The sequence below is a fragment of the Mesoplodon mirus genome, assembly GCF_964341445.2.
Source record: "Mesoplodon mirus genome assembly, chromosome: 6".
Classification (NCBI taxonomy): domain Eukaryota; kingdom Metazoa; phylum Chordata; class Mammalia; order Artiodactyla; family Ziphiidae; genus Mesoplodon; species Mesoplodon mirus.
Window position 1 is genome coordinate 81,721,537 of NC_138982.1, and position 26,959 is coordinate 81,748,495.

Below are 26,959 nucleotides of genomic sequence, written 5' to 3' on the forward strand. Positions count from 1 at the left end.
GGTAACTACGCTTCATTTGTAAGGTTCCCTTTGCCATCTGGTCGCTCAATAAGTCCACGGACCCTAGGCCCAGCTCACACTTTTGCTGCTATTCCACCTCAGCTCCTCAGATGACCACTCTGTCACCCTCCCACTCTCCCGCTGCTCCAAGCCCCTGGGGCTTACCTTCCTTTACCACTATGAAAGTACTCTCCCTGCTCTGTGGTCTGCCTTTTTGAAGGGTCTCAGAGCAACACTAAGCCAAAAGGTGTCACGTGGCTCACTCAGACCACTCTCACATTTAGCTCACTCCTCCCCAGGATGTGCATTTGCCACCACAGTAGAAGCATCAAGGGAAAATTTCAGTGCAGTCAGCACAGTGTGCCTGGAACCACCACTATTCTACCCTCAGACCTTTTGCTGATTTCTGCTCATAGAACCCAGTAGCTTCTCCCCCCATCATGAATTTTCTCCCAGGCAGCAGAAGGTTCCCTTTCCCTGCTAGGTTCACCAGGTACTGCCCTTGCTACATATATTACATTTTATTATATATGACATAAACTGTTACCACAGGTAAAGAGAATGAATTCTGAGAACTCCAAGGACCACTTCATTTAACCATCTCTCAAAGTGTAACTCAGTTTTTACCTCCAGGAAGTTTTCATCTGCACCAGATAGAAATTTCTTCTCCCTCTAAACTTCAGATCCACATTGTCTTTATGAATAAATGGCCTTATGATTAAGGCCTCATATCACTTTAATCACCTTCTGCCTATGAAGCTTCTCATTATTTTTACTTTATCATCTCACCTAGAGAGCTCCTTCATGCTAGGGAGCCTGTTGTAACATTTTCTTATCTCCCACTGCTTGTACACAGTAAATGCTTAAGAAGTATCTGATAAATATTAAATGAGTGATTTGTAATTGCACCCCTCTGCTTCACCCACAACATCTTACCTCGGGGTGCAGTAAGATTACGTTAAGTGAAGGCATCTTTCGATGCATGAGAAGATGGTTTTTTAATGTATCTGTGTGTGCTCTTGTTCATAGTCAGTGCAGGGGTAAAGGGTATGGAACTATCCTCTTCAGAACTGACCCAAAGGAGCCGATTAAGTTTTTTTCTCTTGAGAATTTTGGGCTGAGAGACAGAGCCTGGCAGTCTCTGGAACTGCACACAGCAGCACTCCAGAAACTATCCAAACCCTTGTTGATATTCCTGAAACTGCTCTGCTTTCTACCCTTCCAACTACTCAGAGATGCCCTCATATCCTTCTAAAAAGTTCTTTTGCTTAAACCAGCTAGAGGTTTCTTTTCTTTTCCGTTAGGAAAACCTGATGTAACAGCAGAATAAGGTGGCACATTGACAACATCACACAGATGATACTCCCCAAATAAAGGAAAATCATTACTTGTGTTATCCAAGAATCCCACTTCACTCAAATAAATTCAATTATTTTCTTTCCTTGAAGAAAAGTGTGGCTTCTAGCTCTCTGAGGAAGAAATGGTAAGTCTGAGACCCAGATAGTATTAACAACAAACAATAACCACAACTTCAAAAGTTATGGAGATAAAAATTATTTTCAAAACCATACATTTTACATGTCATTACACACCATCTTCATACCATCTACACAGAGGTAAATAACTGTAAAATCTAAATAACATTTGCTGTACTTAAATACAGAGATGTTCTTATTAACTCTTCAAAGGGCAGGTGAGAATTTGCATTGATCCAATTCTTACAGTCTTGTCCAGTCCCCCTGAAGTCAACGTCTGGGCAGTCTGTAAACAGGATTTAGTTAAGCCTGCTGTCCCCATCCATCCATCCATCCATCCATCCATCCATCCATCCATCCATCCATCCATCCTTCCAACACTCTTCTGTGCATCCTTCTGTGTGAGGCACTGTGCTGGATAATGGAGAAATCAGGGTAAGTAAAACATGATTCTCACCCATGAAGAAGCTCACAGAACAGTAGGAGAAACAGTCAAATAACTACAGTGCAATGTGATATCATAATACAGGCATGAGCAAAGTATTATGATAGCCTCTGACTGCCTAGAGGAATGAAAACAAGGATTCTGAAAGATGATGCTTGAGCTGGATCTTGAAGCAAAGTAGGAAACACTCCCAGGGAAATGCACCTTCAGCTCCTAATCCAAAGGACAGAAAATTTTGCTCCTAGTTTAGTGAGAAGAAAGTTAAAATAGAATGATAATATCTACCAGGGTCTCCTATTGATTAGGCAAAATCACAGTACAACTCAGAAATCTGGACTGCTTATCGCCAGACTTATAGCACCTAAGGACACAGTCCCCATGAGATTTTTTTTTTTTTTTTTTGCGGTACGCGGGCCTCTCACTGCTGTGGCCTCTCCCGTTGCAGAGCATAGGCTCTGGACGCGCAGGCTCAGTGGCCATGGCTCATGGGCCCAGCCACTCCGCGGCATGTGGGATCTTCCCGGACCGGGGCACTAACCTGTGTCCCCTGCATCAGCAGGCGGACTCTCAACCACTGCGCCACCAAGGAAGCCCCCCATGAGTTTTTAATACTCAAAAAAATCCAACTTTAAACACCTGCCTTATTCTATGCAATGATCTTACCAGAAGGTCCTCTAAGAAGGTCTGTAGGCTTACAATTTTGTGAAAGGGAGTTTAAAAGGCCAAACACGTTTCACAAGTAGAATAAAGTCCCTGATTTTATATAACTGAATCTCACATTTACTAATTTTGAAACCAGTTAATACCAAAAAGTTCTTAAAAGGCAAAGGCAAAGAGTTGATTTCTCTGTGGAAAGTTTGGGCCTAAGGGACAAAGATGGTTCTGTGTCATCGGACTATATGGGTTGTTTTGTTTGTTTGTTTTTGTTTTATAAATTTATTTATTTTATTGATTTATTTTTGGTTGCACTGGGTCTTCATTGCTGCGCACGGGCTTCCTCTATTGTGGCGAGCGGGGGCTACTCTTCATTGTGGTGCGCGGGCTTCTCATTGTGGTGGCTTCTCGTTGCGGAGCACAGGCTCTAGGTGCGTGGGCTTCAGTAGCTGTGGCACACAGGCTCAGTAGTTGTGGCTCACAGGCCCTAGAGCGCGGGCTTAGCAGTTGTGGTGCACGGGCTTAGTTACTCCGCAGCATGTGGGATCTTCCTGGACCAGGGCTTGAACCCGTGTCCCCTGCTTTGGCAGGCGGATTCTTAACCACTGTGCCACCAGGGACGAACTATATGGGTTTTAATCTAAATTTTTTTCTTCATTTTCAACTATGTTAGGGAGAACAGCCTGAGATTAAACTACTATCCAAATGTCTTTTTCAAAAAGGGGAAAGGAAGCACTCCAACATGGATGTGCACTAAAACAAACATCTCCTATATAAGTAAGTGCTAAAGTTGAATGCTCTGAACTCCCAACTTAACACCATTTCACACATGAAGACTCCTTGAGATCCCTGCAAGCATGGACTACCGCCAACTCAAGGAGGAAAAATATTAAGGGCGTGTGAAGAATGAGGAACAGATGCTGTTTTATGCACAATTCCTCTAAAAAGTAAGGACCATTTCCTAAATTATTAAGAGGTTTTTATCTCTTTTTTTTGAAAGAGAACATAAAGAAGGGTGTGAAGGTACAAAAAGGGAACTTGAAATCCAATTGCAAAAATTGCTCATGCAATTGGCCCCCTTCTACGTGGCTTTATAGAAATCTCCTGAGTACCAAAGAGTTTAGGCTTTTACAGAAGAGAGCTCCTACATCATGGCATGGCACACTACTGCTTCCTTAGACCTTTTAGGAAATAATCCCCAAGTATTTTTCACAAACCCTAAAGGGCTTTCTACATTAAAATATAGCGACAGAAATCAAGTGTAGAATAACTGCAGAACTGCGGCGATGAGTTGTACTAGTTCCAAATGATTGACTTTCTACTCCAAACAATGAGACAAAGGGCATCATCCCATGGACACAGTCAGTTCCAAACTGAGGGACATACACATGTGGATGATCTGAGGCACAAGCTGTGATTGGTCCTAAGAAAATGAAAGGCAGAATTGGGTTCAAAACCCACATCTCATGATTTCTGGTCCTTATTCAGCCAAAGCGTTGAGCTGCTTCATATCTATATTAAACACATTTTGGATCTTTCTCGAAAGTTGCTCTTGTTGCAGCATGATAAGGAAAACCAGATATTTGGCTTGGTAATAGCATCCAAGGTGTAGGTGTCACACTCACAGTGAGCTTCTCACCACAGGATGTCTGAGATCTGCTGCCATAGAGAGGACTATGGCTCAATGATGACTACTAGAGTTCAGTTTTCAAAATTTTGGGAATAATCTGATCATAGCCTTTCCTTCTTGTTACATTATAGGACAGGAATTTAGAGTATTCAGTCAATAGGTTCTCCCAGTAACAGGTGATGTCATCCATCTGCAAGTGGTTCAGAATAAACTGGCTTCCCCTAGAGACAAGATGAACAAGAATAAAGTACACCATTGAATAATACCAGTAGCTTACACTTGAGCGTTTACCTGTGCCAAGCACTGTTCAGAGTACTTTATATAAGTTAACTCTGATCTTCAGAACCAACTCTATAGCCATCATATCCACACACATGCATTTGGAAATAGACATGATTTTTTTTTTCTTAAAAACAAATACGTAAACAGCCAATCCTCAGAAACAGTACTTGAATGACTTCAAAGATTTCAGTCTAACTCTACAAAGGATGGGCTTGGGACATATGTGAATGTGTGTTCCCCCCCCAAGACAGCTTTGATTCTGATCATCTCTGTATAATGAGGCTGAAATTCAGGTATCACCATGATAACAGCATTCTATGACATTAGCTCAGGCAAAATGGGGATGATAAAGTAAAGTGGAAAAAGAAAAATGAACAGAACTTACCTTTCAGCAATTTCTTGAGCTACATCATCGTTTGCTTTTACAAACTGCAACAGCTCCCTAAAACGGAAAGAATTGTTAGGCTCTGAAATACAGACCAAGCTCATTAGTACTAAGTCAGAGAGATCATAGATTGAGGTCTATAGTGAATCTCTAGATATGTGGATGGTGAATTATTTCTTTTTTAAAGCAAAGATATCAGGTCCTCACAGGAACAAAATAACAGCAGCAGCAGCAACAAACATCTCACACGTAGGCGAAAGATAATGTTGTAGTTCCAGAACATATTTGGAAAAACAGAGAAATGTTCAATGATACACATCAAAAATCAATAGTAAAGAAAAACATTTCCCTCCTGTTTCTTGCTCTGGCCCCCAGAAGAGGGCACTGAGCTTACATTTCTGGCCCTCCTCCATTCCTCATCCTAGCCCCTCCCTTCATGAGAGGAAATTTGCCTCAGTTTCACTGAGGTCAATTTTCATGCTGTATCTGAAAGTCCTTTTGACAATATAACACAACTGAATATCCATATCTCTAGTCTTTGAGAGATTAGAGCTTTTTCACTGCATACTGTCTGAATGTTACATTTTGAATCAGCATTAGAGAACTTTAAAAAATTAGATCCTACTCAGCCTAGTTGGAAAATAATGCAATACTATCTTTTTTTTTTTTTTTTTTTTTCTTTTTGCGGTATGCGGGCCTCTCACTGTTGTGGCCTCTCCCGCTGCGGAGCACAGGCTCCGGACGCGCAGGCCCAGCGGCCATGGCTCACGGGCCCAGCCGCCCCGCGGCATATGGGATCCTCCCAGACCGGGGCACGAACCCGCATCCCCTGCATCGGCAGGCGGACTCTCAACCACTGCGCCACCAGGGAGGCCCTGCAATACTATCTTTGAGAACCAAATATGAAAAATAAAAAGCTTTCAATGGAAAAAGTCATCAGGAGTAAATGTCTTAACTGGCTGGGGACTTAGAGGCAGATTGCGGGAGTCATCGGAAACTCTGCTTGGGGGAGAGCTGCTTACTGAACATTGGAGAGATCTGTTTTGACTGGGATATAGTGAACCCACGGCTTCAGCTGTGGATAGAAGAATTCCAGCCACTCGTCACCGACATGGAAAACAAGTGAACCACACAGAAAGAGGTGCTTTAACCGGAAACTTGCAGCTACACCCCGAAAATTAAACAGATACCTGGAAAAGAAAGAGCAAAATATACTTGAAACTATATGCCTACTTCCACAAATATGACCTTTTTTTCTTACTCCCTCTTACTCTTCTTTCCTTTTATTACCCCCTCTCCTTTCTTTTTCCACTTTCAGTCTTCAAGGACACATCAGCATGTCCCTGTGAAGTTTCTATAAACTCCTTGTTGTTCCAGGGGTTAGAGGTTGTTCCTGGGAATATCAGGATGAGGGGGAAAAGAGGGATACTTTCTCCAGGGAGAGACTGAGAGGGCCAGCAGCTGGGTGCTGGGTACAGCGGATACAAGGCTCAGATGGAAATAATACCTCACCCTTTGCTACAAGTTTTTCTAGGCCTAAAGTCTCGAACTCATCATGGCCTCCCAAAGCCTTGTTTTTCCCATAGGGTACCCTACCTGGTCAAAGGCGTGCCCTCTTCCCTATTCCCTCTTATGAAATCTGGAGAAGACAACCAGGCATACCTAATCAATCTTCAAAGAAATGCCCCCTGGAAAAAAGCTAACTTAGAAAAGAACATTTTCTTTTCAGCATTTCTCATGCATGTACCCGTCTCCAACCAGAGCTGCTTCTACCCTCTAGTTCCCACTGTGCAGTATAATCAGCATTCATCTCTCTGAATCCCCCCACTGCCCTCCTCCTGATCTGGTTTTACCTGTGCATATAGTCCTTAGTCCTGGCATTTAAATATAATAGTTACATATGCTTTATTCATGTTGGACCATAAATTGTTTTTAATAACCTAATAAATACTTGATCTAACTTCAGCTCTTGGCTGGGCGGGGTGTGGAGAGAAGGAATCCCAGCCCTTTGATTACAAGCACGCAAGCTCTTTGGAAGCAGGGACCACATTTCATGTCTCCACAGTTCCCACAGAACCTAGTTCAGAGCCTTGTGCACAGCAGACTCTGAGAAAATAATAGCTGAGTGAATTAATGTGACTTTCACAAACCCCGGCTGGACCCTAGTATTAAAACTCTTACCAAAGTGAAGCTATTCCAAAAGCAATAGGGAAACTAGGAGAGTCAAGAGTTCTGGAAGTCTTACTTGTATTTGCAGTGATCCACAAGATGGACATCCTTAGCAGCTGGCTTTCCCAAGGTATCCTTTCAGTGAAAAGGAAGTTATTAATACTAGGAGTAGGAGCATTTGTTGAAGACCACTGTGCAGTCAGCATTGCTAAACATTTCATCAACATGACCTCATTTAAGTCTTATAATAAACAGACTTAGGAGGCATGATTATCCCACTTTATAGATGAAGCAGCCAAGGCTTTGAGAAGTTGGGAGACTTGCTCAGGGTCGCATGGCCCTAAGTAGAAGAGCTCGGGTTTCAACCTGGTTCTGTCTGATTTTAGAGTTTAAGCTCCGTTGGAACCATGTGAATCCCCGGAACTCAGAGGTCATGGCCTGCAGCACATTTCACTCTGAGTAAATCATACTGCATAGGTTACAAATGGTGGCTGGTGGGCTTAGAGGTGTAGCCCACACACAAATTTTGTTGAGCTCACAAAGTATTTAAAAATAAATATTCTAACCACTGCCAACATTTATAGGTGGTAGGGTGTTTCTTACAAAAACCCAGATTTTCAACTTTTCTTGGGAAAAAAAAGGAAGATTTGACAAAGCGAGCTCCTATTCCCCTGGGCAGCAATGACTGGACCTTCAGCACTCTCTTCTGCTCACTAGTGCAGCCCCTGGGGGTATCGGAGTTTGAGACCCCCATCTGTATTCCAGCCACCTTAGCAGAGGGTAAACTCGATGAGGGGAACAAGTCTTGTTTGCTTTTGCAGCCTCCCATAGTAGATGCTGGGCTGAATGGATACATTTTTCATATTTTTATTTTTTAACAAAGTTTCTTATACTGCATTTGCTCCTGTTTGAATTAAGCAGTCACATAATAAATACATGCAGCTTTACTTAGTATTTCTTAGTTTTTACTTAGTTTTTCTGACAAGAAGTTTAAACATTTTTCTCATATCATCCTCAAATGGTATATGGAAATTTCAGATGAGGACATTTAGGGCTTAAGGTTCTTTGAATAAGGCAAGAAAGAGTTAAGAGGATAGAGATGGACTTCAAACCAAAGAAGCCAGTCATTGCTTTCACCTTAGAATCACTTGGGGAGTTTTAAACAAATGAAGATGCTTATATGCCATTTCCAGAGATTCTGATTCATTCTATTCATTTTTAAGTTCTCTAGTTGGATTGTATAGTCAGGGTTGAGAACCACTGGTTTACACCAGGGGTTGGCAAACATACAGCCCACAGGCCAGATCCAGCCCACTGCTTATTTTTGTACACAACACATAAACTAAGATTATTTTTACCTTGCAAATGGTTGGAAAAAAATCCAAAACAGAATATTTTATGACACAGGAAAATTACACGAAATTCAGATTTCAGTGCCAAAAATAGTTTCATTGCAACACAGCCATGCTCATTCGTTTACATATTGTCTACGGCTGATTTCACACTGCAATGGCAGAGCTGAGTAACTACAAACCAGACTCTAGGATCTGCAAAGCCTAAAACATTTACCATCTGGTCCTTTACATAAAAAGTTTGTGACCTCTGTTTAAACCTTCAAAAATATATAAAATACAAGTCTTAATATGGGCCAGAAAAGCCATGTGAGTTTGAAAAAGAATAATTTACATATATGCTAATTTTAGTCCATGGAACTTTCTCTATATTCATCCCAACACTGAGAGGAAACCTAATCTGAAATTCTACCCAGGTGGCAATGTTCTTTGAGTGAGAATGTTCACTGCTGTAGTTCTAGTCAGGTGATTGGTGATTACTTTCATAGATTTCCAGGCCTGGTTTTTGGTGTATTCTGCATCAACAAGTTTTGGACTTTTCCGAGATAGAAGAATGAGAGGATCTCGTTCTGGACTTGTCCTATAAAAGAAACACATGACATAAAACTATGTGTCCTACACCATAATACTGTTCCCAATCTCTGAAAGGTAAGCAGTAATTGGACCCAATGAAAAGACTGTACACACTGATGGACAATTCACTGGTTACTTTAATAGAAGAGGAGGGGGATACTAGATCCTACAGCAACTAGGAGGTCCTGGGCTGTTCTCCACTTTACCCTTCAGGGAAGGGGAGTATTTGGCCCTTCTTTGCTTGCATTCTAGTCTTTAGGATTATGTTGTTCTGGGCACTATAGCCACATCCCAGGGAATTATTTCCCTTTTAGAAGATTCATGTAACCTCTAATCACTGGTACTCATAGCTGTGTGACTAGGTAATCACCACTCACCAAAATAGCTAAGTGACCTTTGTGGGGTGTGCTCTGTAAAATCCAGTATAATACTTAAATTAAAAAGAAAACTAAAAGGCTCAAACACCTGAAAACTGCATGTAGAAAAAGTCCTAGTTATGGTCCTAGTAGCAGATGGTCTTGACATTTGAGGGGTCATGGAACCCCTGAGAATCTATGAGAATTGTGGACCCCCTCTCTAGAAAAATGCACATATCCCTGTATAATTTCAAGGAATCCCTAAAACCCCTGAAGTCCACACATGGATCCCAAGTTAAGAATCTGTGATCTGAAGATCTGAGAACCAGAGAGGTTGATAAGGAAGTGTAGGCAGTTGTTGGTGGGCTGAAGTCCACTGCGAGTGAAGACAGGCTGTGACCTCGGACAAGGATGCTCTGAGAAAACTGCAAAACTCTCTCCCTTCACATTCTCTTTTGTATTCATCTGTCTAACAGATACTCATTCTGCATCTATGTGGTGGGTACTGCTCTTAGCACCGGGGAGATGGAGCTGAACAACATGGACAGGGTCCTTCCCCAACCTTTTCTCTTTCCCTCTTCCTCCCTTCCTTCCCTGCTTCCCTCTCCATTTTCACCAGTCTCAGTCTGTGCTTCCACCACTATTTGGCAGCCACATGGTCTGATGAAAAGGCAGTCAGAAGAGCTAGTGATGGTTCCCACTCTGCCATTAAGTGGCAGAGTGACTGGACTGTGGGCACGATCATAAGCTACTCCTAGGAAACTGTAATCTCTCAGGCAAGAGGACAACTCATTGTTCTGTTCAGCATTATATACAGTCAAAGCCCATCACACTCGTGGCACTTTGTAAATGTCTGTTGAATGACTGGACAGATGAACTTTACTTCTTTGAATCTCAGTTCAACTTAGAGTGATGTGGGAAAATAATTTGAGTTCTTCTCTAGTCTAAAATTCTGTGATTCTGTGTTTATTTCTTAGTTATCTTAGCTTTCTCTTTAAACTAGGGTTCCTCACACACTCGAAATTACTTATATTTTGCACATTAACTGGAAGAATATTTTTGTAAAATGTTAGAAAGTATAATCACCTTGATCCTCGGAAATATGCTGTGGAATTTTTCTTTTTCCATGGCCACTGTGCTGCTGACCTAAAAATAGATTTCATTAGTTTCTATGTTTCTTCCTTAACTATATAAGGATGTCTTTGAACCATTTCTGAAGATTAGTTGAGATCTTTACATTTTGAAATCGTTCTGATCCAGGCTACTCAAAAGAAAAAGCTCTAAATAACATTATGTTCCCTTTTGTTATTACTTCATTGGAGTAATAACTCCAATAGCATCTATGGAGATGCTAGCAAGCAATATCTGCAAATCTACGGTTTGGTAAATAAGTTAACAACATTGAAAGAAAAGTTCCCCAAACTAAGTGACATGTTTAGGGCTATTTAATTCAGTACAATGAGGATTTCTTCCCCACTTTAATTAGAGTCTATTGATAAAATTAACAGGCAAAGACAACTGCAGAAAATATCAGAAATTGAATTAAGGGCAAGGAAACAAATCACTTCCTGACTTCATGTTTTAGATGCATAGGAGTTATCATCAGATTTAGTCTGATTTTGCAAAGCACCTGGAATCCCCAAAACTGTACTTAGTGCTTCATAAAGACAAAGTCCCTGAAACTCAGGTCTCAGTACCCATTACCACAGCCAGCCTTCCTTGCTGAAACTGCTAGTCCACAGATGCATCATTCTTTTTTTTTTTTTGCGGTATGCGGGCCTCTCACTGTTGTGGCCTCTCCCGTTGCGGAGCACAGGCTCCGGACGCGCAGGCTCAGTGGCCATGGCTCACGGGCCCAGCCGCTCCGCGGCACGTGGGATCTTCCCAGACCAGGGCTCTAACCCGTGTCCCCTGCATCAGGCAGGCAGACTCTCAACCACTGCACCACCAGGGAAGCCCAGATGCATCATTCTTAACTTACTTTGTAGGAACCCTTCACAGAAGTTTGTGTAGAGTCTTCCTCTGAAAAAGGAGGGGGTTGGACTGAACTGGAGTTAATGAGGGATTGGTGAGCTACTTGCTATAACGGAGAGATTTAGAACATAAACTTTTCAGGTAGAGATACTTTTCAGATTCAAATAGTGTCCCATTACCCATTTTCCCTCAGGTGAGACCACTGCTCCTATTTTCCTGGCTTATCTTCTAGTCCTTTCTTGCTGGATCATCTTTACCTGATTCTCCAGTCCAACTATTTCTCTGTCTCATATTCCCTCCCACCAAAATATAAACACAACACAAATGGGGTTTTTTGTTTTATGATTTTTTTGTTTTTTTATTTTTAATGAAAAAAATAGTATATACTCATTATATAAAATTCTAATAGTAAAAAAATTCATCTGGAATCTCCCCACCCACAGATAACTACTGTTAACAATTTAACGTTTCAGTGAAGAATTTCCTTCCAATCATCTCTCCACATCAGTGGTTCTCAGTTGGGGGTGATTTTGCCAAGGGGACATTTGACCATATATAAAGATACTTTTTGATTGTCACTACTAGGGGATTGCTACTGGCGTTAGTAAGCAAAGGCCAGGGATACTGCTAAACAACCTACAACGCACAGGACAGCCCCCTACAACAAAGAATGATCTAGCCCCAAACATCAAGAGTACCAAGACTGAAAAACCTTGCTCTATATAACAGAGATCATACCATGCACGTTGCTAGCTAACATTCTTATTAGGACATATTATAGACAATAATAAGAGCCAACACCTATATAGCAGTTACCATGTTCCAGGCAGTGTTCTAAGTGTTCTAAGTGCTATATAAATATAAACTCATTCTCATGACCTTACAAGGTAGGTTTCATTAACCCTACTTTATAGTTGAGGGCCTTGAGAGGTTAAGCAATTTGTCTAGAGTCACACAGCTAATAAGAGCCAGGGTTTGAACCCAGAGTCCCTGTTTTTAAGTCCTATGCTACCTTTACTTTCCATTCATGCACAGTATTCCATTTTATAACCATGTCGTAATTCACTTCATTCCTTACTGGTGGGCTTTCAGGTAGTTTTGAACTTTTTTCTTTAAGAAACAACACTGAAGTGGATATCCTTGTACACACAACTTTGCATGCTTGTCTAATTATCTTCTTAGGATAAATTCTTGAAGTAAAATTGCTGGGTCAAAGGATATACACATTTTACATTTTCATTTATACTGCCAAACTACCCAACAAAAAATGCATCAATTTATACTGAAATTTTGAGTATAAACTTCCTTGGTCTCTGGGGAAAGCCACAGACACAGACTTGAACCAAGTATCATCTCTGTTTTCTCTCTCCCTCATTCTTCCTACCCACCTACCCACCCCTCAAATGACCCATGTTAGGACTTTTGTCTCCTGGCAAGCACTAACAGTGGCCACCACAGCTTGGTGCTGCCCCAGCCCTCTTTTATAACCCCACCCCTCCGCTGACCATAGAGTGAATTCTTTAAATCCACAGGGACACTGAATTCTTCCACAGAGTGAAAAGTAAGTCAACGGGGACAAACTCCCAAAAGTTTATAAAAATAGGAAAATGCCAGGCAGACATCAGTGCAGATAAGCAAGCAGATTACTAGTTTCAAGGTGAGAAATGAAATCATGGGGCTAGAGATTCTGAATGGAGGGCTCTAAAAAATAAAATTGCAATTCTATAATCATGAATAGATTCAATTGAAGAATAAAAGGGGAAGGTATCAAAAGAAAAACAAATTCACTTAAGATTAGATTTTAAAACATATGCTACCTCCCTAAAAATTGCTTATTAGTTTACAATGGCGGTAACTACACAGTAGAGGAACCTGATATAACACCTTGACCAGGTCATCAAAATTAACATCTCTAATGAGAGGTGGATGCACACAAAATCACTTATGTAAGTATCTGAGCCAGCAATGCATAAACTGAATCTAATCATGAGGAAATAGACAAAACCAACCTGAAGAACATTCTATTAAAAATGTTCAGTGTCATTGTATCAAAAATGTTCAGTGGCCTGTATTCTTCAAAATGTCAGAGTCACGAAAGAGAAAGACAGACTAAAGAGCTACTGCAGATTAAAGATTAAAGAGACATGAGGACTAAATACAACACATGATGCTGGACTGGCTCCTGTAATGCAGGGGGAATGTGCCATTATTGGGACAACTAAGTATTAAATTAATATTGTTTCCTGTAATTGACAATTGCAATGTGGTTACAAAAGAGAACACTCTTGCTCTTAGGAAATATGCACGAAAGTATTAAGGGGTACAGGGTCATAAGGTATGCAACGTATTCTCAAATAGTCCCAAAAACAAGAAATTATGCATATCTTACACATGCAGCCTACATGTCCATCAAAGGACACAATAAATTAAATTATTATCCGATGGAATACCATGTAACTGTTTAAAATAATGAGGTCATTTCATATGTACCGACATGGAAAGATTTCTAAGACACCAATAAGCGGGGAAAAAGTTGCCTAGGTTGGACACATTTATAAATTTTTATGAGCATGTAAAGATCTCATATTCAGAAAAAAATTATTTTTAAAATGATTTTAAAAGCAAAGTAGATGTACAGCAGGTGGGAAAAGAGCTACAAAAAGACAAAAGAGTGTGAAAAGGGTATTTGCAAGAACCTGAAAAAACAAAAAAGGGATTAGAAAACTAAAGTCAGGAATAACTTGGAGAAAAAAAGGTTAAAGACATTTTTATTTCTCCCTCTCTCAAAATTATGTTCAAAATGAAATGCTAAGTAAGAAATGATGGTCTCAATGTCTGGAGAACATAGGAAATATTAACTAGTCAAGTGGAGAGAATAATGCACTTGGAAACCTAGACTTCAGGCCTAAATTGCCTCCTTGACCAAGTCACTTAACCTCTCTGAGCCTGAATTCCCTCATCCCTGAAATAAACAGTTGGACAAGAACAATTTCCAGGTCCAGTTCTATGAAGTATGAGACCAAGTTATCTTAAAAAATAACTTCCTAATTATACCTACTGAATAATAAACTTGTTTCTTTACCCAGTGGCTCTAGCTGCCACTGAGGACTGTGGCCTTATATGCTTCTCCAGAGAAAGGACTTTCTCTTCATCTCATTTAAATCTCCAGCCACACTTAGTACAGGTGATAGATATTTGTGAAAATGAAGTTGAATTAAACTACTGCTTTCCCTACATCTGAGAGAATACCTAGAAAGGTGTGTTTCTAGAAGTTTGCTCATTAGGTACCAAAGTTGTTGGAATCATTCATGTAAAATGTAGCTAGGTGAGAAGGACATATAGCTTAATGACCTGGACAATCTAAATTCTGAAATAATGGCAGGATACAGTCAACAGGCCAAGGCAGGTTTCAGTCATGAATTAGAGAGTATCTGGAATAAGCTTGTACTTGAGATACCTATGGGACATTTATACCCACACCATCCCTGCCTGAAGGACTTAGCTCTTAATTACAAAGTATATTTATGTGCTTCCAAGAAATTTTCTATCCTTCCCCACAGTATAGCCATTCATTTTTTCCTACTTATGAAGGTAACTCACTCTTATTTAGAGAATCTTAACAGTATAGAAAACTTTAAAGAAGAAGAGTTTTCTAGAATCCCTCCCACAGAAGCACTGCTGACACTTTAGGGTAGGTTCTTTTGCTCTTTTTCTATGGATATGTAAACTTTTTATACATACACAAAATTGCTTATGCTATAGTTGTTTGTCTTTCATTTTTAGCTTAAAAGTTAGTCCTTTTAAACAAAATTAATTGTTTATACTTTACTGTTTACTTCAAGACAACCCACAAAGAGGGATAAATAAAACCTCTCTAAAGGACCTACCTTACCAGGTCTTCTCTGAAGAGGTCCCACCGTCCAAGACCGGTAGGATATATTGGCCAAACAGCGGGTCCTCCTTCCCAAAATGTCCAAGCAGGATACATGATATCATGGTACTCTGATGTCTTCAACAGAAACAGAGAGGTTATTCTAAGTCAGTCTCAGAGCAGAAGAAGAAGCAGCAAACTGCATTCATGCGACGGGATCTGGAAAAGGCCTTGCCCCAGTGTTATATTGTCAAAGATATATTTTCCCTAGTCTGCAAAGTCTAGACTCTAGATGCTAAAAGGCAAAAATGACCATGGGTTAAAATTCATGGGCTGACTGAATCCCAGAATACGAAATCACACTAAAGGTCAACTTTTCCAGTTCCCCAAAGTTCTGTTTTTCTAGAGGACATACACTGTTGGAGTTTTTAGTTTAGGGAAATAATATACCCAATTCTGAATGATCACATAGCTGTCTCATCTTTTAACTGATATTACACTTGGAGTGTATACTATCTTACCAGTTCTTAGTTATTTCCTAGATAGGTCTTTTAGGAGCAAGAATTAGGAAATATAGTGCAATGGTTGAGAGTGTGGGCTCTTGAGAAAGATCATTTGACTCGACCTCTTTCCAACTCTAGGCAAGTTACTTAATCTTTCTGTGCTTCAGTTTCCTTACCTTTATAACTGGATAAATAATAATATCAATAATAGTATCTATCTAATAGGCTTGTTTTGAATATTAAATGAGTTAGTACATGTAAAAAACTTAGAACAGTGTCTGACACAAAGTAAATACTCAGTAAGTGTTAGTATTACCTATTACTGTGGCACTGCTGGGCTCACATTGGTTGGTCAATAAATTGTGAGTTATTTTTTGGTTATTTTTCTTTTTTGATCAGGGTCAAAAGTAGTGATGGGCAGAATGGGGGGGAGGGGTGTTATCTCACATCTTTTGAAAAAAGTTTGAAACCATTTGTTCCCTTTACATGGTTACTTCTCTTAAAATTCTGGTCACTGATAAGCCTCTAATTCTACTGTTTCTTCCATTGGAATTACATATGCAATATGCTGTTTGCCTTCTTTCAGATATTTAAAAAATGGTACGTGATTTATCAAGCACCTGAGGCATAACAGCTGCTCAAAAGAAACTGCACATTTATTATAAAGCTGACAGACTAAAATCCCTCCCTTGCAAACTAAGAGTCACTGGTTCAAAAAAAAAAAAGGGAGGGGATTAAAGATGAAAGGAAAGTTAGTATACTGATGGTCATACTTATTATCCACAGAAAAAACAGATAAGTAATAAACACAAAGTCCTTACTGACTTACATGGGAGCCTCTATCTGTTCTTCTGAGAGGGCTTCATGAGAAATAATGGGACCAAGCACTTTTGAGAAATGAGGCTAAACCATGGGAAATGCAACACAAATGTGGCCTCAGCCCACTTGCAACACAGGAAATAAACAAGTCTAGAGAGAAAGTAAACTGTGATAAAGAAAAAGTGGGGATAAAAAGTTCCTCTGCTTTGGAGACACCAAATCAGAAATGGGAGTTATTTTCTCAAAGTTCAGAGAGTTTTCCTAAACTCACTCTTCTCCCATAGAATCTCCCATCCACTCTCTTGTAGCCTCCCCCCATCCCTGCCCCCAAATGCTTTCATATTTAGTCTCTAGGGAATGAAGGCCCATTCCTGCTAATACACCATTTACAAGAACCTGAGCACTAAGATACTCACTGTCCCAAGTTCTCCAAGCTCACAAGTGTGTCCTAGTACTCCTATCTCTCCATAACTAGACCCAAAGATCACCCCCTCACATATCCCTCTCGGGTATTGCAGGCATATCCCCTCACTGCATTGCTTGGGTGCAAACTGTGTGAAGTTATCTAGCACCTTCAGTCTCACTGTTAGCCAGGCTGGGACCCTGGGATACAGTGGCCCAACAGACGATACCTAATACTATGGTTGATACATACAATGTAGAAGCTCAACAAATCTTTTTTTTGAATGCAGGTTTTCCCTAACTCCAAGCCCATGAGTTTTCTTGGGCCACTCTCTCCCACGCTCTGTAGGATCTCTGAATCCCACCTCCAATGTCCTAGAGGTTCCTCAGGCCTCTCTCATTCCCTACCCTCCATCCCTAGCCCTATAGACACAAGCAACCTTACTCACATCACTTATGGGTCCTCAACCCCATCTCCTCAGTCTTATCATTCAATGATTGTGAAGCTAACAGGGACACAGACCCACTTTTGGACCTCAGGCCTCATCTTCACTGTCACCCATCAGACTCTGCCACAGACAGTCATCTCCTGCTTATATGCTAGAGGACCACCCTCCATCCCCTCATATGGCTCTTCCTATACTTACCTTACTGAAGGAGAAGACTGGAATGGCAGGCTCCATCCATTTAGGAACCTGAGGATAATCTCGTACATTGATCACCATCTCCATGTCAGGGAGGCGCCCAATAACTTCCAAAATAAAGTGTTCAACACCACTACACCTGTCAACCAGAAATACCACAACTTCACCAGAGCAGTGCCTGCTCTCGGACAAGGCAGGGTCCCGCTTACACTTTCAAAGTAAGACAAGCCAGTGTTCAGATCATCAGCCTCCTGCAAAGCGTCCTGAGAGCAATGCTCCTGAAAGGACTACTCCACTCTTCCATATGGTGCCAGTTATCTTTTCTGGCTAAGCTGCTCCAGCTTACAATACTTAATAAAATTTTCCGACTAGATCATCCTAAGTTTGAAGGGAGTGTTATTGCTACTCCTACCATTTCCTCTCCTCTTTTCATTCCCAGCATTTTTTTATTTCCCCTACATGGAATAGTTTAATTAGTAAGCAAGATACAAATTTTGATAGGAACTGGAAAAGCTGATTTTCTAATTGTGTCCCTTGGGCTTTGTATCTCACAAAGACATTATTTTTATTTCCACCATAACTAAGTCTCATAGTTTATGAGGAAGGATAGGAAACTTTTCATTACCTTCAACCTGAATACAGAACACTATTAAAATCAGTTTTGCAAGCCAGAAAGAGTGCCATGTATATAATCACAAAGACTGTAATATTGCTTTCAGAATAGACTTCCTGGGAATTCTCAGAGGATTTCTGGAAAAAAAGTGAGTATACACTGACAGCTAACTTTTCTGCCCCATCCTTTGAGGTCCTGACCAGCACCATACTGGGGGGCAACATTCCAAGGCCTGACCAAAATTTTCTGGCAGCATGAAAATGACTGATTTAAAATATTGATTTATAGGGCTTCCCTGGTGGCGCAGTGGTTGAGAGTCTGCCTGCCGATGCAGGAGACACGGGTTCGTGCCCCAGTCCGGGAAGATCCCACATGCCGCACAGCGGCTGGGCCCGTGAGCCACGGCCGCTGAGCCTGCGCATCCGGAGCCTGTGCTCCGCAACGGGAGAGGCCACAACAGTGGGAGGCCCGCGTACCGCAAAAAAAAAAAAAAAAAGATTTATACACAGGGTGATAACTACAAAAAATACCAGTAGTTCATAAACATAAGAAAAGATGGTCAACTGTACTACTGTAAGGAAATGCCCCCAAAGCCAAACTTATAAAAACAGAGAAAGTGCTTAACAGAGGCTGGGGAATGGGGAGAAATGACAGATGTTGTTTAAGGGTACAAACTTACAATGAGCAGTAAATAAGCCCTAGAGATCTAACACACAGTGTACTGAGTATAGACAACAAAATGGTATTATAATTACCAAACTTGCTAAGAGACTAGAACTTAATCATTTCCACTACTATAAAAGAGAATAATTATGTAACGTGATAGAGGTGCTAATTATCACTACAATAGCAATCATATGAAAATAAATGTATCAGATTAACATGTTGTACATCTTAAGTTTACACAATGTTATATGTCAAGTATATTTCAATAAAAAAATTAAGTATCACCATGACAAAAGAAAAAATCTAGTGAAGCTAGATGCCAGTTTTCATCAATCAGATTGTCAAAGATCAAAGAGTCTGATAATACATAGTGAGAGTGTGAGGTCTATTCTGAGCACATGATACAAGGCTGGTGAAAGTGTAAACAGGCACAACCTCTTTGGAGGATAATTTGCTTCTATTTATCAAGATTTTAAAAACACAATAATTGGCCAATTAATTTTACTTTTAGGAGTTTAGCCTGCAGATATATTTACATGAGTGTTCAAAGGTCTAATTTCAAGGATGTTTACTGCATCATTGTTTACATTAGTCAAAAATTAAAGGGGAGGACCTCCCTGGTGGTGCAGCAGTTAAGAATCCACCTGCCAATGCAGGGGACACTGGTTCAAGCCCTGGTCCGGGAAGATCCCACATGCCGTGGAGTAACTAAGCCCGTGCACCATGACTACTGAGCCTGTGCTCTAGAGCCCGCGAGCCACAACTACTGAGCCTGCACACCTCAACTACTGAGCCTGCGCACCACAACTACTGAAGCCCACGTGCTCTAGGGCCCGCGTGTCGCAACAACTGAGCCTGTGTGCTGCAACTACTGAAGCCCACGCACCTAGAGCCTGTGCTCCGCAACAAGAGAAGCCACCGCAGTGAGAAGCCCATGCACCGCGATGAAAAGTAGCCCCCGCTCACTGCAACTAGAGAAAGCCCGGGCACAGCAATGAAGACCCAACACAGCCAAAAAAAAAAAAAAAATTAAAGGGAAGTGGTGGGGAAAAATTTAAATGTCCATTGATAGAGGACTCAATAAAGAAATCCATACAATGGGTTTTTATGCAGCTATGAAAGAGTTCTCCATATACTCCTATGGAACAATTTCAAAATCTACTGTTACAAAGAAAGGAAAAGTAAGTTGTAGAACAGAAGATATAGCATGTTCCAGTTTGCTGATGAATCTAGATAATTGTATATGCAGAGATTATTTCTGGTAGGCTGTAAAAGAAACTGGTAATTGTAGTTGTCTCTTGAGAGGAGGACTCAGGGACTAGTGGTCTGGTGGAGGGGGGTGTACGGTGGTAGAGAAACTTCCTTTTCATTGTACATACTTTTGAGTTATCCAAATATTTTACCATGTGCATGTAACACTCCTTTTTTTTCTTTTCTTTTGAACACTTTACTGGAAATACGAGCAAATGCAATAAAGCAAGAAGAATATTAAAGATATATAATAGGAAGAGAAAATTTTAAACTGACTTTATTTGTAGATCCATGATCATCTATGTAGAAAATTTTAAGTAATCTAGCCAAAACCTATTACAACTAGTAAACAAATTTAGAAATGTAGCATATTTTATATACTAACAATGGCCACATAGAAAATGAAATTAATAAAGTACTATTTACAATAACATCAAAAATATGTAATACCCTGTGATTATTTTGACAAGAGACGTTCAAGACCTACATACTAAAATCTATGAAACAATGGAGAGAGTAATTAAAGATGTAAGTAAATGGAAAGATACACCCTATTCATATATCCAAAGACCCAATATTAATTTTTTTACTAAAGTATAGTTGATTTACAATGCTGTGCCAATCTCTACTGTGCAGCAGCAAAGTGACTCAGTTACACACATATATAAACTCTTTTTTTATATTCATTTCCATTATGGTTCATCACAGGATACTAAATATAGTCCACTGTGCTATACAGTAGGACCTTGTTGTTTATCCATGTAACGCTCCTTTGATACTGAAAAAAATTACTCGTTAAAAAAGTTTTAAAAAAATGTATTACTGCAGTACATTTACATGTAACAGCTGAAACATTTATTTTCTTTCCCATTCAGCTTTTAAAATAGCACTCTCCCACATACTGTACAATTCTATTTATATAAAACTCTAGGAAATAATCTATAATGAGAGAAAGCAGATCAGTGGATGCTTGAGGACGGGGGTGGGAGGAAGGCATGGCGGGGAAGGGGGAGAGAGGGATTGCAAAGAGGCACAAGGCAACTTTTGGTAGTGACAGATATGTTATTTTGGTTATATATATACTTATCAAATTGTACACTTTAAATATGTGCAGTTTATGTCAACCATACTTCACTAAAGCTATTATTTAAATAATACTATTATTCTCTACCTTTGAAATGATGTGACTCCAGTGTTTTTTTTTGTTTATTTCTGGTTTTTTTGTTTTTTTTTTTGCCACGCCACATGGCTGGCGGGATCTCAGTTCCCTGACCAGGAATTGAACCCAGGCCCTGGCAGTGAAAGCCCAGAATCCTAACCACTAGGCCACCAGGGAACTCCCTCCAGTATTAATTAGATGGTGCTCCAGTTCCTCAGCAAAATCTCTCAGCTCATCCTTGAAATGCTGAGTTTACATTTTCTTTTGTTCAGAACTGAATACTTTAAATGTCATAGATATTTCTCAAACTGGGTGAAGTAAAAGTATCTATACCTAGAAAGATACTACTTTTGGCCAGATGAGAGTCTGAGATATTACACAACTGTGTCCATTTCATTAAGGATACTGGTTCTGAATATTTCATTTTATTTCTCTTTTGTTTAACTCTATTTTCCTTAGTTGTATATGTATTAATAGTTGGAATAGGGAACTTTCAACACATTAGGACCTTTCATTGTCAGTGAAAGGTCCTGTGCTCTCTTAATATTTCTAAGAGCTCATGATTCTGACCAAAAAGCTCTGGGGTCTGGAATAAGAGCCATGTGCCTTTCAGAAACTTTGAGAGTACTACTTAATTTGATATGGCGATTGTGCAGCTAACTATTAAACAGTGGAAAAGCTTTCAAAGTCCAACAACGTCTATATTCATATTTTCTTTCTCATTTGTAGAAATTACAAATTCCTCTATGCTCATAATTTGTAGTTAAAGTCTCTATTATTGTTCCAAGTAATGAAACAAATGTCTATTTTAAATACCTCAGTGATTTTCCCCACTGCCACCTTATTTGCCCCTGACACTTGATAACCAAAACTGTGATTACCTCAGAGTGTGGGATATTAAATGATCTTTATTTTGTTGTTGTTACTGTTTTTACATATTTTACATTACAGTGAAAGTATACTAATTTATAATAAAGTTGTTATTACGAACAAATAATATAAATCCTTATGACCAAATGGATGCATGTTTTTTACAATACTGCTCATTTATTTTACTTGTAATGACATAACATCATTTAGAAAAAAGATCTTAGTAAGGGAATATCCTGCCTTCTGGGTTTTGTACTTTGTAATTTTATAAAGAGTAGAGGTTTTGTTTTTTTTAAAAAAAAGACTCCTGGGAATTCCCTCGTGGTCCAGTGGTTAGGACTCTGTGCTCTCACTGCCGAGGCCCCGGGTTTGATCCCTGGTCAGCCGAGTGGCAGGGCCTTGGAAAAAAAAAAGACTCCTAAGAGGAAGGTTTATCACTTGTTGTACATAATTCTGCCTAAGGCCAACTTCCAGGCTTAGTCTGTGACCCTCCCTGCTCCCTGCCAGCTCTCAGCCCACTGATATGTAACTTCAGCTTTCACACCTAAATCCTGGCCAGTGGAGCCTGCGTAATCTGCAGCACCAGTTATTTCTCTTGCTTTTCCACCACCTTCCTTTGAATACTTAGTACCTAGAATAGTAGTTGGCCCCTGACAGACAATCAGTCAACGCTTCTCCTCCTCCTTCAGCCCAGCTCACTCATGCTAGGTCTCATCAGCCTGTGTCCTGCAGCTACTATATCTGGGGAAGGAGAAAGGGCAGAGTCACAGCCAGTACAATCAGTGATGTGCCCCAGCCTTACAAAGAGAGAGGAGATAGGCTTTGATATAGGAGATAGGAGAAGAGAGGTTGGCAAGAAAAATTCCCAGGCAAGCAGAAGAGTTTGTCACTATTTTGTAGTCCTTCTGAAATGTGAGGAAGGGTTTACCTGTAAGTCCCTTTCATTGGACTCTCTATAAGAGTAGTATCAAGTAAGCCCTTATGCAATAAGATCAGAAGATATATGTACCTCATAGCTCTTACCTTGAGGGGAACATGCAGTCATTTTCTCGGTATAATCTGTTCTGAATGATCTGATAGTGGGTCCCTAGCTTCCGTCTGACTACCTCCGCCATCATCTTCCTGGAGATACCTCCTCGGAAAGGGGTCAGATCCTCTTCTATGACACTGGGAAAGAATGGGAATCATCAAGGAAGGCAGGCCAAGAGAATGATACCATTCCACCTACTTCCTATCTGTGGGTCTAGGCTTATTATTAGAGAACACACTAAGCTATGGGAAAGAATAGAGGGCAGGAATGAGCAACCTCTTTCCTGGAAGCAACTTAGGTGATCTAAAATATCAACAACAACAAAGCCACAGAAAAGAAAAAGCAAGTCAATATCTCTTCTACCTCCCTCCATCTGGATTGCCCCTCCTTGGCCTGATGCATATTCCTCCTTCACTACTCATGCCACACCCACGTCCTCCCAGTCACTGCAGTCCCACTGACCTCGCCTTCTTTGAATCTCACAGAAGGTATGATTTATGCCTTACAGCCTGACACTATTTGAGTCCCATGTTCTAGTCTGTTTGGCCCCTACCACCCTGCATACTCTAGCAGTATGTATGACTGACAGGAGTAACCAGAAATTACACTATTTTGAATCCCTTTTAAAGTTCAGTACATAGCAAATTTTCAGTAAGTATCACACACATTAGGTGAATTTTCTGAGGAATCACAGAATAATATAATGAGGAGTTAAAGGACCCTGTTATTTAGCTGATGAGGAATCTGAAACCTAGAGAAGTGAGGTGTCTCGGATCTGGGACTTGGATCTGGGACTAGAACCCAAGGCTGATTTCAAAGTAATCTTTCTACCATAACAGACTCCAGCCCTAATTTGCATACAATAAAGATAACCAACAAGAAACTTATGATTCGATTCATTTAAATATATGTTCATTCCTTCAACAGTATTTATTGAGTACTTACTAAGAGCCAGCACCAGGAATATAACAGTGAATATAAGACATAGGTCTTGACCTCAAGAAGCTTTCAGTCCAGGGGAGAAAGCAGACAAGTACATGTACTAATTCCCACAAGGAGTTAACAGGCACCTGGGCCTCTCCTCTCCCAGGGTATTTTTATCCCTCAGAAATAAGAAAACCACCGCAAGGACCCTGTCTGCTCTCAAAACATGATTGGCTCTCTGACCACTGCAACCAAGGTCTCTTGGGGATTTTAGGGAATTTCCTCCTGACAAGATCTAAATTCTTAAAGACACATCAAAGAAAAGAACTCACCCATGGTAGCAGCTGCAGTTTTGACTTGAACATGGTTTATAAATCTCCAAAGCCCTGTTAATTTGGTCAATAAATACTTTCCATTTTGAACCTTCAAAAAGTGAAGTAAATGAAGGTTAACAAAATACCCCTGAATAACAAAATTATTCACTAGCAGCAAGCAGGCAGAAGCAACAGAAGGTCAAAACTTTTAGACACCCTCTTCTCATCCCACCGGTGGAAATGAACCTCCAGGAAGGATTCATTCTACCGTTCTCCTGCACTCAGGTCAAGTCTGCCCCTTTACTCGGGCTGCCAGGTATCCAAGAAATGGGAAAAATTCCACGCTTAATGCCTGACACTCAGAAGTTTATGGATAAACTGGTGACACGGATTCTCAACTTTTACTAATCAAACTGAGCTCCACAAAGAGGATCGATTAAAAGCCCCAGGCATTATTAACCTTCCCTTCATCCCTTCCGGCAATGGACTAAGAACACTACACACACACACACACACACACACACACACGCACACGCACACACACACACACGAATTATCCCCCAGTGTGTTAGGGAGGCGCGGGGTAGCCGAGCGTGGGCCATACCCGCTGTGGGTAAACAGGGGCATGGGCCTCCCCTCCCCTCTATCACTCAATTCCGGAGGATGGGTTACTCTCCAGGGTCCTGGGCAGGAGAAGCACTGCCAGACACCTAAACGCACTCTCCGCTCCGAGGTGCCCCCGTGCCCCCTGCCCAGCTCTTTCCCGCAGCGACCACAGCACGAGCGTGGTGCCGGCCGCAACAGGGAGCGAGGGGCGCGGGAGAGCGCCTCGGGACCGGGCCAGACCCCGAGCCCCAGCGGTGGGCTCGGCCCTGTCCGGAGCCCACCTGACTCCTTCTGGCGGCCCGGCACCGGGAGCAGGAGTAGCAACAGCAGCCACAACCGAAGCTGGGAGCGAACCCACCGCTCCATCACCAGCCCTCCCACTGCCGAGTCCCGGCTGCAGCGCGAGCGGGCGGAAGCGCAGCCCCGCACAAAGATGGCCGTGGAGCCGCACCACGTGGGCGGAGGGCCGCCCCGCGCTAAGACTGATGCGCTCAGCTCTGCCTCCGGATCCTGGTCCCGAGCCCGGCCAGCCGCAAAGTGTCCCTGGGAAGGCGGCGAGGGGAAGCTGGGCACCCACCGCGCAGCTAACCGCAGTGCTGTGCGGGCAGGCTGCAGCTGACCTGCTCGTTTGTTTAGAGCCGAGCTATCCGCATATCCACATATATAGCCATCTCTCCCCCTCTGTCTCGCGCGCGCTCTCAGGTGAAATCGGATCCCAGGAGAGAATGAATAAATGGCATCCCCAGGGAAAAATATGTGTAATATTTGTCTCTTACATCCTATAACATCTTGAAAACATCTTATTCTCTGCAGCCAGAAAACTGAAGGCCAGAGAGGATATGTTTTTCGCCTACAGATCCACAGTTACCGGCACAACCTAGGCTAGTAGTTCTTTCACAACCTCGAACTGCTTCTTACTAAATAGCATAGATTTGTTGAGCACCTGAATGTGTACAGTACTGTTAGACCCCAAAGGGCTGCAAATAGTATATAGCACACATCTCTTTGTAATAGCAGTTTATAACAGTTGGGGTGACTCAGGAAAAAAAAAACAGTGGGCAACATTTTGCTGTTCAGTATAGGTATACAGCTATATATGTTATATAAAGGAAAGTGTAAATGAAACGGCTTATTCGTTCTTGCAGTCTTGTCTTTAAACCCCAAGCTCTCTGTGAAGATTTTCTTGGGATTGACACCACCACCCACAGAGCTTAGTACATGCTGTCTAAGCATGTACTGTCTAAGCATGCATGCTGTCTCTGGACTTTGGGCATACTTTTTTTAAAAAAATAAATTTATTTATTTATTTTTGGCTGCGTTGCGTCTTCGTTGCTGCACGCAGACTTCCTCTAGTTGCCACGAGCTGGGGCTACTCTTCTTGGGGTGTGCAGGCTTCTCATTGGGGTGGCTTCTCTTGTTGCGGAGCATGGGCTCTAGGTGCACAGGCTTCATTAGCTGTGGCATACGGGCTCAGTAGTCGTTGCACACAGGCTTAGTTGCTCTGCGGCATGTGGGATCTTCCTGGACCAGGGATTGAACCCTTGTCTCGTGCATTGGCAGGTGGATTCTTAACCACTGTGCTACCAGGGAAGTCACCTTGGGCATACTTTTAATGTTATATTTATTGTAATAAATTGTAATTACTGTGTTTTCCTGGTGTCTTGTTTCTTCCGCTAGACTGTGAGCTCTTTGGGGTATTCATTTTTGTAACTCCACCATCTACATAGTCCTTTTCTTAACATAAAATAAGTGCAAGATTTGTGGCTGAAGCACGACTTCGCGGCTCGGTCTCCTTTACCTGGTAGTGACTTGAGCTCAGGTGATGTCTTCCAACTTCCCCCATCTGTAAAAAGGGGGTTGATAACTTGAACACGGTTGTTACTTGGAGTCCATGAGATAACAGGAATGAGCTCTAACATGGTTGTCCGCACGTCGTTGGAGCTTGGTGACTGAAGCCGTGGGAGGAAATACGTTGGTTAGTGCTAGCGGGGA

At 41.3% G+C, this 26,959-nt stretch overlaps 1 protein-coding gene across 3 annotated transcripts; it reads right to left on the bottom strand.

Annotated features, from left to right (window-relative positions):
- Positions 1-1,550: 1,550 nt before the first annotated feature.
- POGLUT1 (protein O-glucosyltransferase 1) lies at positions 1,551-26,893 on the bottom strand. 3 transcript variants are annotated; one of them, XM_082625706.1, is made up of 11 exons: positions 26,766-26,893; positions 24,380-24,470; positions 23,117-23,260; positions 17,538-17,673; positions 15,183-15,304; positions 10,408-10,467; positions 8,873-8,972; positions 7,117-7,175; positions 5,894-6,061; positions 4,872-4,928; positions 1,551-4,425 (listed from the first exon to the last, which is right to left on the bottom strand). In XM_082625706.1, exons 1-11 carry the CDS (start codon positions 26,884-26,886, stop codon positions 4,269-4,271), a joined length of 1,215 nt encoding a protein of 404 aa, XP_082481832.1. In that variant the 5' UTR covers positions 26,887-26,893; the 3' UTR covers positions 1,551-4,268. The 3 variants fall into 3 exon arrangements, with proteins under 3 accessions (XP_082481832.1, XP_082481833.1, XP_082481834.1); XM_082625707.1 differs by lacking the exon at positions 26,766-26,893 and adding an exon at positions 25,249-25,429; XM_082625708.1 differs by lacking the exon at positions 26,766-26,893 and adding an exon at positions 25,326-25,426.
- Positions 26,894-26,959: the final 66 nt, after the last annotated feature.

Coding starts and splice junctions, on each gene's coding strand:
- POGLUT1 (XM_082625706.1), bottom strand. CDS start 26,886: ATGTTAGAGCTCATTCCTGTTATCTCATGGACTCCAAGTAACAACCGT. Junction 17,674..23,116: donor GACTGCATGTTCCCCTCAAG/GTAAGAGCTATG, acceptor TCTGGTTGACAG/GTGTAGTGGTGTTGAACACT. Junction 10,468..15,182: donor TTCAGAGAAGACCTGGTAAG/GTAGGTCCTTTA, acceptor ATCTATTTTTAG/GTCAGCAGCACAGTGGCCAT.